Source organism: Corvus hawaiiensis, chromosome 18 (genome assembly GCF_020740725.1).
Source record: "Corvus hawaiiensis isolate bCorHaw1 chromosome 18, bCorHaw1.pri.cur, whole genome shotgun sequence".
Classification (NCBI taxonomy): domain Eukaryota; kingdom Metazoa; phylum Chordata; class Aves; order Passeriformes; family Corvidae; genus Corvus; species Corvus hawaiiensis.
This window is the reverse complement of record NC_063230.1, coordinates 13,303,082-13,320,152: the sequence shown is the minus strand read 5'-3', so window position 1 is coordinate 13,320,152 and position 17,071 is coordinate 13,303,082. Positions and strand designations below refer to the sequence as shown.

Genomic DNA, 17,071 nt, shown 5'->3' with positions numbered 1-17,071 from the left:
TGTTCCAAGCTGTAAAATGTCTTCTAATTTTATTTGTACTCGTTTGTAAATCAGGCTGTAATTATGATACAGAACACATCCATTATCCTGTTGGAGAGAGCTGCAAAGTATGGCTCAATGTAATGAATTAATAGATTTTTAAATTGCATTATAAAAAAATAGTGATCTTAGCCCTTGGAACAGATGACTGTAAGTTTTTGTGTTCGCGTGTGTGTGTGTGTATAATCAGGGCTAGATTAGAAAGAGATCCAATTAACACTTTAAAAGTTGCAATCTGTTTTTGCAAATGGTTCCGCTCCTCGCAGAGGGATGGAGTGAGCGCAGCCCCCGGGCACCCCCGGGCACGCACAGCTGCCCCAAGCTCCTGAGGACTTGTGGCATGATGGGTCTGTGGGATAATTTCTCTTCATGAAGCCACTGATCCTGTATGTGAAGGTGTAGCCCAAGGCGGTGTTCAGGTGCCCATCCTGTTCAGCAGAGGACTTCTCCCAGCGTGGCACACTCTGTGCTGCTCAGGAGCAGGGTATGTCCTGGCCCGTGGCTCCTTGTTTTCCTAACGTGTCCAATCTGTGATGGTGCTTATGGAGCCAACCAGTGGAGTTGGGATGGCAGCTTCTGAGCGCTGGGATCTCAGTTTGCCCACGACAAAGTCGTGCGCGCTCGAGCCGGCGAGCTGAGCGGCTGGAAGTAACACCAGCTGACAGTCGCGTGGCAGGTTGTGCCTCGTGTAACTGCAACAGGGGCTGACAGGCGGCTCCTTCGTCTGCCTCTGGTTGCCACGGTCATCTGGGGTCAGCCCTTCCCCCTGCTTTGCTTCTAACACGGGGTGATCTCTGCTCAGCACCCCATCTCCATCTCCGCACGCCCGCGGGACCGCCCTGGTCTGTCCTTTGGAAGAGCTGAGCCTGCTTTACCAGGACACCGTGCATTGTGCCCCTCTTCCAGTTCCACTGGAAGCCTTAGGGAGGGAGGTGTGGGGAAGCTGTTGGGCTGCAGGTCTTCAGGAGCAGCAGGAGACCTGGTGATGACCGGTTCTGAACGCTGCTGCTGGAAGTCTGTGCCCCAACAGCACACGAGGACAGGACCTTCTGTTCCCTGACTTGCCCGTGTCATTGCAGACGGTGGCTGACTGTGTCCTCTATTACTACCTGACCAAGAAGAATGAGAATTACAAGAACCTTGTAAGAAGGAATTACCGGCGGCGCGGGAAGAGCCAGGTAAGAGCTGGAGGAGCGCGTGGAAGCGTCATCCCTCAGGCTGAGCAAGGAGCTGCAGCACTTTCTCTGAGCCCCCCAAATGCTGCTTTTCCCCCCTCCCCACATGGAGATCTTGCTTGCAGGCTGTGATGGGGCTGTGGTTGTGCTCTGCGTAGCTTTTCAGACCATGCTGTTTATTAATGGCACTTGGTGTTTGTCCATCCCCATGCCGAGGTCACAGTGTCTTTAAAAAAAAAACCAAACAAATCCAAGATGCTTAGAAAAAGGGGATGGAGCGACTGTGGAAAACCTGGCTGTGTGTCAGTAGCATGGGGTTGCCCATGCAGCCTGGGCTGTGTGCAAGAACCAGGTGGGGTCTGTGTCTCTCTCTGGAGATGGCAGCTGAGCTGCCAATGGTGACCGAGCTCCTGGGAGCTGGGTGGGGCTCCTGCTTTGCAGAGCCTGCCCAAGGCTCTTCCTATAGGAAAAGGTGTGGGAGAAGAATGACTTGGGTGGAAGTGACTTCTGGTGACACCTGAGCAGAAGCATACAAATCCATCTGAAGTGCCAAAGGGTGTCCAGGATCCCCGTGGGGGTCTCCTGTGGGGCTGGCAGATTTGGCACTGAAGCTAGCGGAGACCCTTAACCCTTTGTTCAAGAGCAGAGCAGATACCAGGGCACCAGAAGGTTCCTGGGGGCAGGTGACTGAGTCAACCCTTACCATTACTGTGGCCAAGATACAAATCTAGACATGACCTTGGCAGTTTTGCTGCTGATACCATGATACCCAGGAACACAGATCAGTGCTAACCTTTTGGCCAGATGCCTTATCCCCATGAATGCCTTCAGCCAGAGTCAGGTCCTGCTGGTGGATCCCCAGGTCCATGAAGTGAGTGATTATTCATGTCACAAGGAGAGTGACGTAGCCACAAAGGGACTATTTCCCCAGATAATGTGGGGATAAGGATGGAAAAACTGGCCTTGCCCGTGACATCACTGACATCAGCAGATCTTCACGCTGCATGGCCATAAAAAGCAGCACTTGGGCCTGGATCCTGATTGGGAAGCAGATAGGTAGCCTCACTCCAATTTGATTTCTGCAGCATTAAGACATCAGAATAGCTAGCACATGACGAATGTCATGGACGGGGCCCAATTTTCCCTTCTTTTTTTCAGAGACATTAGAGATGGATAAAGCCCTATTAGATTATCCAGTCCCTCTCCCAGCAAACACAGGGTGGTTCCCTCCAGTACATTTTTATAGTGTTTACCATGGTCTGTTTTGTTAGATCACAGCAACTAGAACATGAGGCCACATTTGTTTCTTGTTAGCGGTGGAGACATTCAGCACAGCTCATTCTGGTTTCAGTGTTAAATTGAGCAAGTGTGGAGAGTGAGAGGCTTTGCTCTGCATCTGCCTACCTACCCCAGCAGCCGCAGACCTGCCCATCCTGCACCCAGCAGGGACTGTTTGTGTTTTGGGTTTTAGAATGATCCAAAGCATAGCTAGTTGCAGAATTTCCCACGATGCTTTCCACACGATCCAGCCCAAGCAGGGGAGACGTCTGCTGCCCTTTGGAGCCTTGTTCAGTGCCAGCCTTTAGAAGCAGGGACTTGCTTCATCAACTGAGGGACTGTTTTGCAAGTAGGAATCGCACCAAAGAGAATGATTTGCACCTCCCCTGAAGCAGACCTCAGCCAGAACATCATTGCTTTTGAAAGAGGAGTCCCCCTGAGTCTGGGAGGAAGCAACACAGTGAATATTTCCCATTACTGTTGGATGCTCAGGTGGAAGGTGGGATGTTCAGACAAGCTTTAAGAGCCAAGGGCTGGCTGCATGATTCACAGTAGGAGAGAGGTGCAGAACAGCAGCTGCTGTGTTCAGCCTGGAGCAGCTCTCCCACAGAGATCTTGGGGGGGTTTTGAAACTCAGACTTTGTGCTGTGATACCTCTGGTATTTGCATCCATTTCCTGCGAGACTGCATGAGGGGAGTGCTGGAAGAGCCTGCGTGCAGGCTTGGGAAGGGCACACTGCTGCTGAGGGGCTGGGTCTGTGCTGCAGAGGAAGGCTCTGCTGGGGAGAGACTCGTTTTAGGGTGGCATTTTAAGGTAATAAAGGGACGAATAAGTTGTTAAAAATCTTGCCAGAAGCTGGTGGGAGCAGTGAAGCGTCTCCCTTGCACCCCTTCACAGAGCCAGGGTCTCCCCTGGGTGTGGTGCTGATGGGATCCGCTTCCCCAGACCAGACTGGGTCAGTGTGTGACTGCACAGACCATCGTGGGAGAGGTCAGATACTGGCAGACCTGGAGGGCTGGGATGGAGGGATGCTCCTGGTGGCATTTTGCTCAGTGAGTCTTTTCAGAAGCGGCTCAAATTCTGCCTGTGCTGCAGGAGTGCTCATTTGGGAGTAACCTGTCCCAAAGGCTCAGCCAGCACCGTGCTTGTTCCCTGCTTGTTCCCAAGGGATCCTGGATTGTTTGGAACCCTCGTTCTGTTTCCCATGGGGCCTGGTGAGGAGTGGGGACTGTGACTGAGGAGCAGCAGCACTGGGCTGATGTGGCACTGGCAGCTCTGCCATTACCTGCCGAGTATCAGGAACAAGACATGGTGAGAGGATGAAGGACAGGAGACACAGTGGGACACAAAGGAATGGGCAATGTGCAGGGAGGAGACAGAATCGTAGACAGCCTTCCTGCAGCACTGGGAGGCATGGCATCGTGTTCCCAGCATTGCCCATGCTCCAAGCATATATTTTCCTGCTGGTAAGGGTTGGAGCAGTTAAACACCAAAAGCTGAGCTTTAATTAATTTAGAGGAGGGGAGGAGAGGTTGGTTTTTTGTATCAGATGAGAGGAGAGCGGATGAGATCTGATACAAAGAGCATTTCAAGTGGCCCTATGCTGGTTTCTTGCTCCTTTTCTCACTGAGTGGTTGGTGGTCTTATTTGCTCTTGGAGGCTGCAGGGAGCTTGAGAGCGAAGGGGAGATAATTACACGTAGAAAAAAGCTACTCTCTGTCAAGACTATCTTTGTGGCCTACTTATTAAAAGTCCATTAAAAAATAAGAATCCCACTGGTCCCTGGCTGATGGTCCCCTGGCAGAGGATATTCCTCATAAAGCTGCTACTTACTGCTAAAAATCTCCTGCCAAGAGCAGGGGCTTCACATGACTCCACTTCCAGTTTGTCAGAAAATGGAGCAGCTGCCCACTCCGAGGCAGGATGCTCCCGGCACGCCGCCTTCCATGGCACTGCTCAGTGGAAGGTACGCACATCCAGTGGGTCACGATGCATAATATTGAGGCTCCTGAGATTAAGATATTTCTTAAATAATCCTCTGTGTTTGTGTATGAGAAGGCAATAGAACACTGCGAGGGGGGGGGAGAATTGATGGGAAGAGAAATAGCTTCCTTGTTGTCATTTCTCGTTGAAAAAAAGAGAATTTGTGCCATGGTAGAACAATCTGATCCAATAGTCAGCGTACAGTAATAAGCATAAATTTGCATGATGTTGTAATGACAAGCCCTTGTGTGGATGTGTCCATACAGCTCTGGGTCTGTGGCAGTGGCTCTTCAGGATATTTCAGTGTCTCTCTCTGAACCTCCTGCATTCTGTAGCAGGGACACCAAAAATGAAGCACCGTGTGCTTCATTCTTTGGGAAGCTGTTTTTCCAGGCTGTGGGAACACAGGTGTTGGCCTGAAACCGGGCTGCAAGGAAAGTGACTCTACTTCAACATAATTATTCCGTTTGGAGCGTGAGGTTTTTATTCCAGAGTAAATTTGCATTGATTTTGGAGTAACATTGCCCTCGTGGTAGTGGAGCAGCCGCAGCATCCCAGATACGCTTCCTGCCGGTGAATTCCTTGGGGGGGAAAAGCCATTGTCTCCCACGCACTGCTGGGATGGGCAGGTGGGGGACCATCCCACCAGGCAAAGCCATCAATGGTCAGTCTGTCGGCAGGGGGACGATGGGTCAGTCTGTCGGCAGGGGGACGATGGGTCAGTCTGTCAGCCACAGGACGATGGGTCAGTCTGTCAGCCACAGGACAATGGGTCAGTCTGTCAGCCACAGGACAATGGGTCAGTCTATCAGCAGGGGGACGATGGGTCAGTCTGTCAGCCACAGGACGATGGGTAGCTGGAGGAGCCGCCTGCCCGCCTCAGGGATGACTCAGAGGGGATGAAGTCATGGTGGAGGGACGCAGAGCTGTCAGAGAGTGCTCACGTATTCCCTGGCCGAAGGGCCGTGTGTTAGCGCCGACACTTTCGAGGACTCGCTCCTGGGGGACCGGAGCTGCCCGGAGCCCCCTTCCTGCGCCGAGAGCGGTGCCAGAGCCGTGCCGGCAGGGCGGGGACCACGGTGTGACCTGTCCGGGCAGCCAGCACGGTCCCCCGGCAGGCCCGACAGCCTTTCCCAGGCCCACCCTCTTCCCCGTCCCCTGCCAAAACCCAAATCGAATTATCTGTCCCGCCGTCTGTCCCGCCCTCCTCAAGCACAAACCATTCCCCTCACCAATGTGGATAAACAGTCCCAACCCAGATTTTTATAAACAGCCCGCTTACTTTTTTGGCAGAAGCACCATCCCAGCAGGATCTGGCCAGGTTTGATATCATATGGGTCCTGGAGCATTAAGAAGAACCTGGCCAAGCAGGTTTCCCTGGCCACCAGCAGCCCTGTCACACTAGCAGGGGCTGGCAGGGTTTGGGATTCCAAGCAGTGCCTGCCCACGACTCCAGGGCTCCCTGCACCCTGTCCCCAGTGCAGGAGCAGATCTCCTGCCATGCTCCAGCCTTGCCATGCCAGTGCCTCTCCTCCCTCCCCAGGGATCAGATCCAGAGCTCAGCAAACTGCTCTAACTCTGCAAATTGTGCAAGTGCTCCCACTCCAGTAACCACAGCAGCTAATGAGAGGAATGATACTTGTTTCTGGGAACCATTTGATCTTCATCAGTCCGGGGAGCAGCTCCTCGTTAGTGATAAAGGGTTTGACAACTTCTCTTCCAGATGCAGGGAAATACTTGTCAAAAAATCCTGGTTTAGTCATGCTGCACATCATACAGACACAGCCCTGGATGTGGCCAGTAAACTTTGTGCCACAAATACCAAGAAATTATTCTGCAGGCATCTAAAGCTGTGCTGACTGGAGTGTTGTACCTAAAACAGCACCGAAATTATCTGCGGATGAGCCGGGCCGGTCTGTGATGCAGTAGTTTGCCTGGTTGGGAATGATGCCAGGCATGTCAGTACTGGGGCATGGGTTCATCTCCTGCCAGGGGAATGTCACTGCTGGAATATGAAAGGGCTTGAATTTGGCTCATTTTTTTGGAGAAACCTGCAGTGTGACAGAGCTGCTGATGGCCAGGGAAGTCAGGCTGAGGCTGCAGGACCAATGAGAGGCTGAACTTGGTCAGACCCTGTGGTCCTGGTCCTGCTCAAGTGCAGCCTCACAGGAAGAAACATCTCACAGAGTGTTTGTCCCTTGGGCACTCGGTGCAGGCTGTCACCCTTTAAACCTGCAGTCACCAGTGAGGTTTATGTTAGGATGCCTGTGCAGGAGGTGGGTGAGGTGTGAGGCAGTGATGTTTGCGTTGAGATAGATTCTGTAACCCTCCCCTGGCACCTGTTCTTTCAGTCTGGACTCGCCTTGATCCCCCAGGTGTGCCCCATAAGGTCCATTGTGCCTGGTCCCCCATCACAAGGGTGCAGCAGCTTTCCCACAGCCCTGCCGCCCCTCCAGGCAGCACAGTCGGGCAAACACAATGGAAACTTGCATTCCTGAAATCCCAGCTGCCGTTTTGGGGGTGAATTAATGAGAATGACATAGCCATATTTGGGAGAAGAATCAGAGGATGCATTGCCACAGGAGGATGGCTGCTTGGTCCCCAGGTCCCCAAGTGGGCTGGTGACAGTGCAGGGACAGCAGGGAGACTTGTGGGCTCAGAGCAGGGACAGGCACCAGCGGGCAGGGACAGCACCGGCACAGGCTGCTGATGGAGCCCTCCCTGATGGACCCTTTGGCCCTCACAGCCGGGCTCTTTTGTGCTGCTTGATCACATCTGCAGGTAGCAGTAACAAAACAGTCACTTCAGTGAGGTGAGCCCCTATTCCAGTTGGCCCCCAGGTTCGGACCCGTGTTTCTCCAGCAGCAGGTCGATGTGTCCTCGCAGAGAGTGCTGCACCACGCCCCTGCCCACGTGAGTACTCCTCGGGCACGGTTTGGGATCCAGGCGAGGATCCATTGCTGATCCCAGCGAGGGACCTGCAGCATCTTCATTGCAGTTGGACTTTGGGATGAGTTGTTTTATCTGTTGTTGTGATCCAGGTTTGACTAGGAATGGATGGGAAATAGGTCATGTCATTGCTGAATTCCTTTCTGAAGCAGGCACAGCTGAAAATCCCAGAAATCTGCTTCCACAAGGATCCAGGGCTTGCTTTGCCCCTGGTTGTTCATGGCGTGTGTGGATGCTGCTCTGCATCCTACAAACTGCTGACCTGGCACCTTCCTCTGTTGGCAGGGCTTGGAAGAGGGGCCGGTGTGTGGCCAGGGGGCTGCGAGCAGGGGGGAGCGGGGTAGAGCAAACCACAGGGAAGAGAAAACACGTGTTCCCTGCCTGGGACAGAGCGGGGGCTCATCTCCACTGCTTCCAAACGTTACGCTCTCTTCCCTTCGGGTCATTTTTCCCTTCACAAGCAATCAAATCACTTTTTAAAAAACTCAGCAGCAACCCAGAAAAGAAACATTTCCTCTTATGGAAAAGCCCTCAGTGGTTCAAGGAGGGATCTGGTGAGCAGGGTCCTGTAAAAATCACTTCAGTGCCTCCCTGATATCACAGAGCGAGTGGTGGGAAGGCAGCAGTGCCAGCTGTGCTGGGCTGAGCCGCACAGGGCCCTGCCTGAACGGTTCCTGTGCCCAGCAGGCTCCCAGTGCTGCCCAAGATGAGCCCACGCTCGGGTGAGTGCACCCGGGCATGCCTGTCCTGTGGTCTGGCAAGTGATGCGGGGTCCAGCCTCTCTCCTCACCCCTGGCATGCTGCATGCCCCCAGGACCAGCAGCCTGGGAGATGGCACGGGGCTTTCCCACGGCATGGCAGGGCAGCCTGGCTGCAGCTGCCAGCGCTTTGGTGCTGGCACTGGCCGTGTTTTGTGGCCTGTGGTGCCCTAGAGCTGCGCTGGTGAATGTGCTCAGGGCCTGTCCATGTCTCCCGGGACACTGGGCGCAGCCTCGGTGTTCTCCATCCCTGCCATGTGATGATCGTGTTGCAGAGTTGGCTGTTTGCTGGTAGAGGAGCAGCCCCACTCAGAGCTGTCACAGTTTGAGCTGGACCGAGTGATCCCCATGCTCTCTATCATTCTTACGAAATCTGAGCCTGGCCCTTTGATTTTTTTTGACTTGCTTCCACAGCCAACAGCATCAAACCCAGCCCTGGGACACAAGCAATCAAAGCCAAGTTGCCGGCAGACATTCCTCTTCCTCCCCTTGTTGTTTTGGCAGCGGCTTGTTTTGCTTTGTGGTTTCTCCCATGCGTGGAGGGTGCCACGTGCGGTCGTGAGAAGCCAGGCTGTGTGGCAGTGGGTGGCAGCGGGGCCTGAGGCGTTCCAGACCTTGGGAGCAGGGGCTCCAGGCCCTGGGAGCTGGTTACATGACACACGCATGTATTCCTAAGCCGTGCTCCCTATCCAGCCTGCCTCAGGAGGTAGTAGGGACATGTGGGGAGCAGTGTTTGCAGTGGCTGTGCAATATCAAACCTCAAAGGTGGGTGCTTCTCCCAATGCCAATGGTGGCATTGGCGAGGAAGGAAATTCCATGGGCATTTTGGGTGCCTGGGCAGCGTGGTGGCTGACAGGGAGGCTGGTGCTGCAGGCGCTCTGTGGCCGAGTGTCTGCCCTGGCTCTCACTGGTGTGACCTGCCAGAGGTCCCGCTGGCTGTGCTGCACAGAGCATCCTGCCCCGTGGTGCCAGGTCCGGACCCTGTGGGATGTTCAGGGTGATGCCAGCAGGCACCCGTGTGTGCCCGTGGCCATGGTAGCTGCGCTGGGTCCTCCTGGAGAAGCAGCAAAGCAAACCCCAAGCGTTCCTGGCCGGCGTAGTGTTGGCCTTTTGTCTTCAGCTTATCTCGAGCTGGTTTTAATTTGCAACTCCCTGATTGCATGCAGTGACCTCGGCCTGAGCCTGCTCCGCAGCTGAGTGCCCGGGAGAACATCATAAATGCCATTGATCTGAAGTCACACGCTGGAGAAGTGAAGAGCTGGTGCCCTGCACGTGGGAGAGGCAGCACAGCCGAGTGGGTGCTCCCAGCTGCCAGAGGGTATGGGGCTCACACTGGTGGGATGCAGCTCCCTCCAAAGTCCTTGTCAAGACAGACTCTGGTGTGACATGCTGGGGAGAAGGTTGGCACATGTCCCTGCGCTGCCGCAGTGAGACTGTGGCGAGGGTGCAGAGCCGCCTTTAAACAAAAACCCGGAGCTCGCTGCCTGCAGTAGCTGGGAATGAGCTTGAGTGGCACCAAAACCATGTGCCTTGCAGCTCAGGCTGGCATGCACAGCTCCCTCTGCACCAGGGTGTGCAGGCTTGCTCCCTCCTTTAAGGAACAAACAGGATCCGGTGGTTCCATCTCCTGTAAGAGCCCAGGGCACTGTAATGATGGCAGGGGAGGTGATGCATCTGCTGGCAGCCAAATGGCATCCCCTGTGCAGCCAATCTGGCCTTGAAACCTGGCGTGGGAGAGAGGAGATGCCAGCCTCAGTGGCACTTGGGCTCGGGGACAGGCTCTCTCACAGTGCCACTGCCATGATCCGGTTCCCCACTAGCATATCCAGCAGCAAGTGGTGTAGGTGGGGTGGCAAGAGCTGGTAGTTCTGATGCAGGAACTGGACTGCCAGGGATGAGCTCATCCCTGCTGGCAAAAGTGGTGTTTTGGTGCGTGTTTTGAGGGTGCTGTGGCACAAGGAGTGAGGGGCAGCCGGGGGAGGGTGTGGGTGCCTCAGTTGCAAGGTGCACGGTCCAGTGGTTAACGCTGGGATGTCCTGTGGGCAGCAAGGGAGGTCCCCGGTTCCTGGTCCCCTGCCACAGCCTGGGACATCTCACCACAAAGGGGATAGGGAAGGCAGCAGCAGTCGTTTTCCGGAGGCTTGCAAGTTTGGAAAATGAGTAGCCCTGCACTGTAGGTTAAGCTTGGCATCCTGGCGGATTAATCACGCAGGCTGCAGCCAGCACTGAGAGCCCCGGTGACGAGAGCCGTGGTTTATAGATGATGATTCATCGCTCGACTTAGAGCGACCACGTTATTCCAGCAGATTGCAAAATCATAAGAGGAATGTTGTGGTTAGTTTACGGCTTAACTATGCAAATCGTCAGGAAGCCTTCAGAGCCGGAGAACGTAAGGCACAGCGCGCCCGGATGGCTGGGCGGTGAGCAGGGGCCGGGAGCTGGCGATGGGGCTGTCGGGGACCGGCCGCTCGCGGGAGCCGGGGAGCGGGGAGGTGAGTGATCCGGGGGAGACGGGGGGCCGCAGCTCCCGGGGAGCGTGCGAGCGAGGCGCTTCGGAGGCGAGCGACGCGCTGCCGGCCGCCAAGGCGCTCCTGGCTGGTTTCACCGTCTCTCTGCCACAGGCTCAGGCGTCTCCGGCAGGGCTGGGGAGGGCAAAGACGGGGAGCTACTTCCCCCACCTCCTCCTGCCCTCCCGTCCTGCTTCCAGAAGCAGGCAGTGCCTCGGCAGAGGAAGTAAACAGAGTGGGAGGAGCTGCACCTCTTCCTCGCCACGGCTTTCTCCCAGCGAGTCCCGCTGTCAGGACGGGCAGCGAGTTGGTCCGTTCTCAGCCAGGGTCAGCGTCTCCGTGTCCGGCTCCTACCTGGAAGCCGGTGTCCCCCGAAAGTGCGCTTGGAGACGAAGCTTTATTGTGGCCGGACCTGCTCGTGACGTGCCCAGAGGAGCTGGCCGGGCAGGGCGAGCCGTGCCGCTCGGGCCGGGGGCCGGGCGCTGCGGCAGCATGTGTGCCTTCGGCGGGCCCCGGCCCCGGGAACGCGGCGTTCCCGGGAGAGCTGGCAGCGCTCTGCGCCGCTCCAGCTGCTCCGGGGCCGGCGGGAGCTCGGGGCAGAGGTGAGCAGGTGTTTGTAATTACGGAGCAGCTCGGGCCGGAGCGCAGGGAGCGGAGGAGGCCGCCTGTCCCCCTGGACTCGGGGCAGGGTCGGCCTCTCGCTCACGCATCCCCGCGTCCGATTTTGTCCTGGGGCCTTTTTAAATAAACAGGATGTGTCGGCAGCAAAAACAAGCAGCAGCGATGCTGAGGAGGAGGAAGGGCGGTCCGGGGGTAGAGCGTCTGACCTGGGAGGGAGGGACAGCCCTGCCCTCTGCCACAGGCATCTTCCCTGGCCTCGGGCACATCCCTTCGTCCTCTTGTGCAAGGTGGGGAGCACGTACCTGCTTTACCTCTGGGAGGTGGAGTGCCTCATTCCCCGGATGGCAGGGATGTAGGTGGAGAGAACTTTAAGCTTGCTGGGAGCTGAGCAGTTTTGGTGCCGGCCTTTGGCGTGTCTGCTGCTAAGGGCTGACCCACCTGCCAGTCCACCTCTAGCTGGGGCGGCGTGAATCAGAGGGAAACATCAGCTGGTAATTGGGGAAGCATTTCCTGGCCCGTCACGCTTTGGGATGGCGTCCCGTCCCTTGAATCATCCAGAGCTGGTCCATGTCCAGCACTAAGAATAGCCTCCCCACACACCGCGGGGGCAGCACGCCGGGAGGGGGGACCGGCCGGCTCGCGGGTTCCCGGCAGTGCCTTCCCACTGCTGTGCCACGGTGTGGTCCGGTCCCAATGTCAGTCTGAGGTTTGGGGTAGAGCACGTAGCGTGGATGGGCTGGGGCAGCTGCCGTGGTCAGTCACTGGGGGATGGTCTCCTCTGTACGTGCCATTTGTAGCTGAACTCGGAAATGGCTTCATTCAGGACCCCGGGGTGCCCGCTCCCCACCCAGGGCTGGGTGCTCGGTGCCAGCCCCCAGCTTCCAGCCCAGCATGTACCCCTGGGTGTGATGTAAGGGAGCATTCATGAGCAGAGGTGTTTCCTGGGGTGTTTGGCAGGTGCCCTGCTATGCAGCCAAGCTCTAATACAGGAGATAAGCCATCACTGTGGGCTTGCCAGGGTTCAGATCAGCATTTGGCTGGGAGCCTTTTCTCAGATGAAGACATGAGCACAGCCTTGGATGGAGCTGGGTCAGTTTTCCCACCATGGCCTGGTGGTGACAATGCTGCCTGTTTTATGTATTTCACCTGGCTGACAGATGAGAGCTGTCCTGTCTGCCCTGCTGGGTGCAGGGTGCTTATCCCACCTGGCTCTTGCTCCTGGCATCAGGCACCCGGCCGTGGCCAGAGCAGGGCAATCACTAGAGGGCATCCTTGGATCGAGATGTGCCTCTGCACTGGGAGAAGCCTTAATTTGATGTCCTACCAGGCCGGGCTTGAAACGTTCGGGAGGAGAGGGATGTGCAGTAGCCCACTGAAGCCAGCCCAGTGGGGTTTGCCCATCTTTATCATGCCGAAGCTTGGCAGATGCCTCTGCAGGGAAGCACCTGTGTTACTGTGTGAGCCACAAAGGCCACCCTCATCTCTCCCTGCCTTCCTGCTCTTGCATTTGTAGGCTGGTACAGGGAGCTCCTTGGCATCGCTGCCATTCCAGCCTGTTCCTCTGGGGAAAAGCTGCAATGGCTGCTCAGGCTGGCAGCCCCCTAGTTCAGACAAGTGTAGAGACAGGCTAAGATGATGCTGAGCCTTTCTTGGACTCTCACTCCAGCCTGAAGCTGGGGAAGGTACTCGTGTGGTCACGGCTGGGTTTAAAGCTGAAGGAGAGCTAGGGTCTCTGGGATGCAAGGTTTTCCCCATCCCTCAAAAGAAAATATTTGCAATTGAGTGGTAGAAACACTGTGAACCTTATGTGGGCTCCCCTTGCCAAAGCCTTTGGTGAGGGGAATGCAGATGGGTGGTGATGGCCAGGGCTGGGGTAGAGCCTGTCCTGCTGCCTGCCCGGCCCTCGGAGGTCACCGCCCTCACCTCGTGGGTGTCTGTCTGGGCTGAACCTGTGCTCAGGGTTCACCATGGAGTGACTCAGAGTCAGAGAGTTCAGGGCAGCACTGGGGAAATGCACATGACGGATGCCCCTTGCTCCTCTGCAGCCAGTGCAGGCTTCCCCACCTTCTGTTCCAGCTTGTCCACTGCCCTCCTCCTTCTCCCCCAGTCTGGGGGCTGACAAGGGCAGTGCCTGGTACGCTGGGGATGACACTTCCCTTGGCCACTTGCTGCATGAGGCAGCCTGTTCCCCAAGCCATAGTGATCTGTGGACTTTGGAAAATTGTAGGCAATCAAGTGCTCATCCCAGCTGTTCCCTGACTCCCTCTCCCCTGGGACCTCCCAGCCTTGCATCCCACGGAGCAATTCCCGGAGCAACAGGAGCGTGAGCTGATGCATTACAGTTGTGTTCTGCACATGTGCAGAGGTGCTCCAGGGGCTGGCCAAGCGTGCCAGGATCCTGGTGGCACAGCTGCCTCCCTCTGTACAAGGAGGAACTGAAAGTCTGTGGGGTTTCAGTGGTACTGTGCCTGGGTTTTAAGGATTTGTGTTGAACCAGGGTCTGAAAGAATCAGCAGTTTTCTCATTAAATTGCTCCATTTGACAGCTCCACACTTCTGATTTTAGCGCCAGCCCATGGGGGCAGAGAGCTCTGCTTGCAGCCAGTGCCGCTGCTGCAGGATGCCCAGTTCTGCAGACTGGGATCAGGCCAGTCCTACTGGCCCGAGGGGTGTGGGGACACTTCATCTGTACTTGATGTATGGCTGCATGCCAGCCAGACCAGCCACCTTCTGCTGATAAATCCATTTTAAGGCAATTTTACTCCCCATTACATCACCAAACCCTTTCCCAAGGGGTGGTGGAAGCCCTGCAGGCTGGGCAGGGGCCGGGTGAGCCCCGGTGGGTTTCCTGGAGCAAGCAGCTTTGCATTAGCCAGGAGCAGGATGGTTTAATAAATCATTTCCGTCTCTAATTTCTACTTCTCTATGCAGTGCCTCTCGTTTGCTGGTCGCCAGAGGGAAGGGAGGTCAGGGGAACCAGGCCTCCCCAGCAACCTCCTTCCTGCAGCTGTTGAAACAAAATCCAGAACTATAATAATCACTGTGTCCCTCCCTGGGGTACCGTGGTGCCTTCGGTCCGAGCAGCGGCAGCAGCAGCGTTGGGGTGGTTGGGCTCACGGCCTCTGCCGAGGGTGCCAGGTGGTAAAGAGTGGGCAGAGAGGGCACCTTCCCTGCTCAGTGATACAGAGCCACAAACATTCCCCATGGGCTGTGTCAGATGCTTGGGAAAAAGATCAAAAGCATTGATATCGCCGAGCCTGGGGGTGTCACTGGTGCCCCGTCTCCTTCATGCTCCAGCAAAATGCATCCACTGGCTGCAAATCCCCGCCTATGTGGCTAAGCCAGAGCAGGAGCGTGGTTCTCACCTCTCTGCCTTAACCCCCACATCAGATCCTTGCTTTTTGCCTGATCCCAGGGGAGCAGCTGGGGCTGTCCCACTGCCTGGAACAGGAGCCAGAGTGCAGCTGCCACGCCTGATCCTGAACTAGCTCTGATCTCCCTGGAAAGCTTTTGGCCCCTGTGGCCTCTACCAGTGCTCTGCCTGCAGCTCTTTCCTCTTGGCCACTTGCCCCCAGCATTGTTTCACAGCAGTTGTTTGGGTTGGCCCAGGTGCTGCCATGTGTCCGCCTCAGCGCTGAGGACTTGGTTTATTTTACGCCCTTTGTTTTGCAGCAGCAGCAAATGCCCCGGAGCAGCCAAGAAGAGAAAGATGAAAAAGAGAAAGAAAAAGAGAAGGAGGGAGAGAAGGAGGAAGACAAGCAGGAAACAGAAAATGACAAAGAAGAACTGACAAAGTAAGGACGACCCTCCCTGCCTGGCTCCAGTGAGAGCACTGGGCTGGGGCTGCAGTGGTGGAATGCGGTAGTGGGATGCAGCGTAGTCCAGGGCTGCCTGACCCTGTGCGGGACTGTGTCTGCCCACCTCACCTCCTCTGCAGGAAGGGAAAAGCAGATCCTCCTCCTCATTCCTCTTCCCTGCTGCTCCCAAACTGGGAAAGCAACTCGATATGGGGTTTTTTTATATCATCCCAATCAATCTGCAAAGCTCCTGTGATCCTCCAGCTTGTTTTGTTGTTACGAGAGCCTCTGGGAGCTGGAGGAGCAATCCCGGCGCAGCGGAGCGCGGCACTTCACCTTTAGTGTTATTGATGTCAACGTGAGCGCTCCCAGATGAAGAGCTCCAGCCAGCCCTGCCTCCCTCACGCCGAGCATCAGCGCCGTGGCAGGGAAAGGTTGGCACGCAGACCGCTCGCTATCTGTAATGGGCTTAATACTTGGTTTAAAAGAACATCTGGCTTCATTATATCTAGGCTGCAAAGACATTTACCAGCAGGTCCCTTTCAGGAAGATAAATGAGGAGGAGGCAGGGATGAATTTGAATGGTCTGGTATTAAACCTGTCTCCGTCAGGTCTCTGCGTGCACTTGGTGGTGGAGCTGCAGCCAGCTGCAGAAAGAAAACCCCACCACAAATCACCCCACCGCCAATCCCAGCCAGGAAAAGAGCCTGCGTCTGCAAAAAACCCCTGCAGACCTGCCCCCCTAAAAAACCAACAAAAAACAGAACGCATCCCCAAACACGTGCAGAGAAATAATTGCTTGACCTAAAAATCGGACCAACCAAACAACATTTTTTTTTCTTCTCTCCCTGTTTTTGCAGGGACAAGAACGACGACACATCCGGGGAAGACAACGATGAGAAAGAAACGGTCACCTCCAAAGGCCGCAAAACCGCCAACAGCCAGGGCCGGCGCAAGGGCCGCATCACCCGCTCCATGGCCAACGAGGCCAACAACGAGGAGGCAGCCACGCCACAGCAGAGCGCCGAGCTGGGTAGGTGGCAGGGGATGGGGGGGACGCTGCCCTGGGCTGGGTCTTTGGGGTGTCCATTGTGCTGGGAGGGCGCATCAGCCTGCTCTGCTCCCCGCTCGCAGAAGAGGGGTTCCCTTCGTGAAATCCTTCTTTCTGGGGAGTAGCAATGATGTTTCTCTCTATCCTGTGAATTACTCAGCGTGGTTCACCAGGATAAGTGGGGGTGTTTGCAAGCCTGGGCTGTCCTGGCTGAGTGTTAGTGGGTTTTATGGTCTCAGAGGAAAGTGTTGCAAAAGACAAAAAGGGAAGCCGTCAGTTTTAGCAGTGCTTTGGCAAGGCTCGTGTCCCTCCTGCACCCAGAGCTGGTTCCCTTTGCAGCTGATCAGGCTTCCAAGTCCGCTTGACCTCTGCACAGGACCCTGCTCTGCCCTCCCAGACTTGCCTGGGTCTGTGCCAGTTCTCTTACCTGCTCTGTTTTCAAATTTTTCTGGGGCCTGAGCAGCTGCAGCCTGTGAGATCTGCTCCTGCTTGGCCTTGGGCATTGGGCTGGTCCATTTCCATCCAGGCCTGAGGCAGCAAAGGGTGCTGCCTGTACCGTGGCACCCAGGCACTGCACCAGCCCACGGCCACACGTGGCAGTTGGCTGTAGCCGTGCCACACTGCCATGCTGGCCTTGGGCTGGATGGGATTTCATGGCAGCATCCACAGCCCCACGTTGGGCACATCTGCCTCTGGCATCTGCAGCATCAGTAGTTGCCACCCCAGGGAGGGGGCTCATGTATTGACTTACAGAAGCCAGTGCATCGAGGAATTTGGCTGATTTTCCTATATTTTCTACTCTGTCAAAGTAGAAAATTATTGCTGTGCTACCTAAGTCAGGTAAAAATAAAAGCAGGGTGACTCCTCTCGGTTTCCTTGCTCTGCAGTTTCTTGCTTGTGCTGTTCCATGTGC

The 17,071-nt window shown here is 55.8% G+C and overlaps 1 protein-coding gene across 12 annotated transcripts in view; it reads left to right on the top strand.

Moving 5' to 3' along the window:
* NCOR2 (nuclear receptor corepressor 2) overlaps positions 1-17,071 on the top strand; it is a 230,434-nt gene that overhangs the window by 157,341 nt on the left and 56,022 nt on the right. For 11 of the 12 annotated variants that reach the window (XM_048323240.1, XM_048323239.1, XM_048323236.1 and 8 more), the window contains 3 exons: positions 1,119-1,217; positions 14,983-15,104; positions 15,968-16,140. In XM_048323240.1, the coding sequence (XP_048179197.1) occupies positions 1,119-1,217; positions 14,983-15,104; positions 15,968-16,140 (394 nt within the window). Of the gene's footprint in view, positions 1-1,118; positions 1,218-10,522; positions 10,676-14,982; positions 15,105-15,967; positions 16,141-17,071 lie in introns of those variants that run through there. The other variant, XM_048323238.1, reaches the window with a different exon arrangement.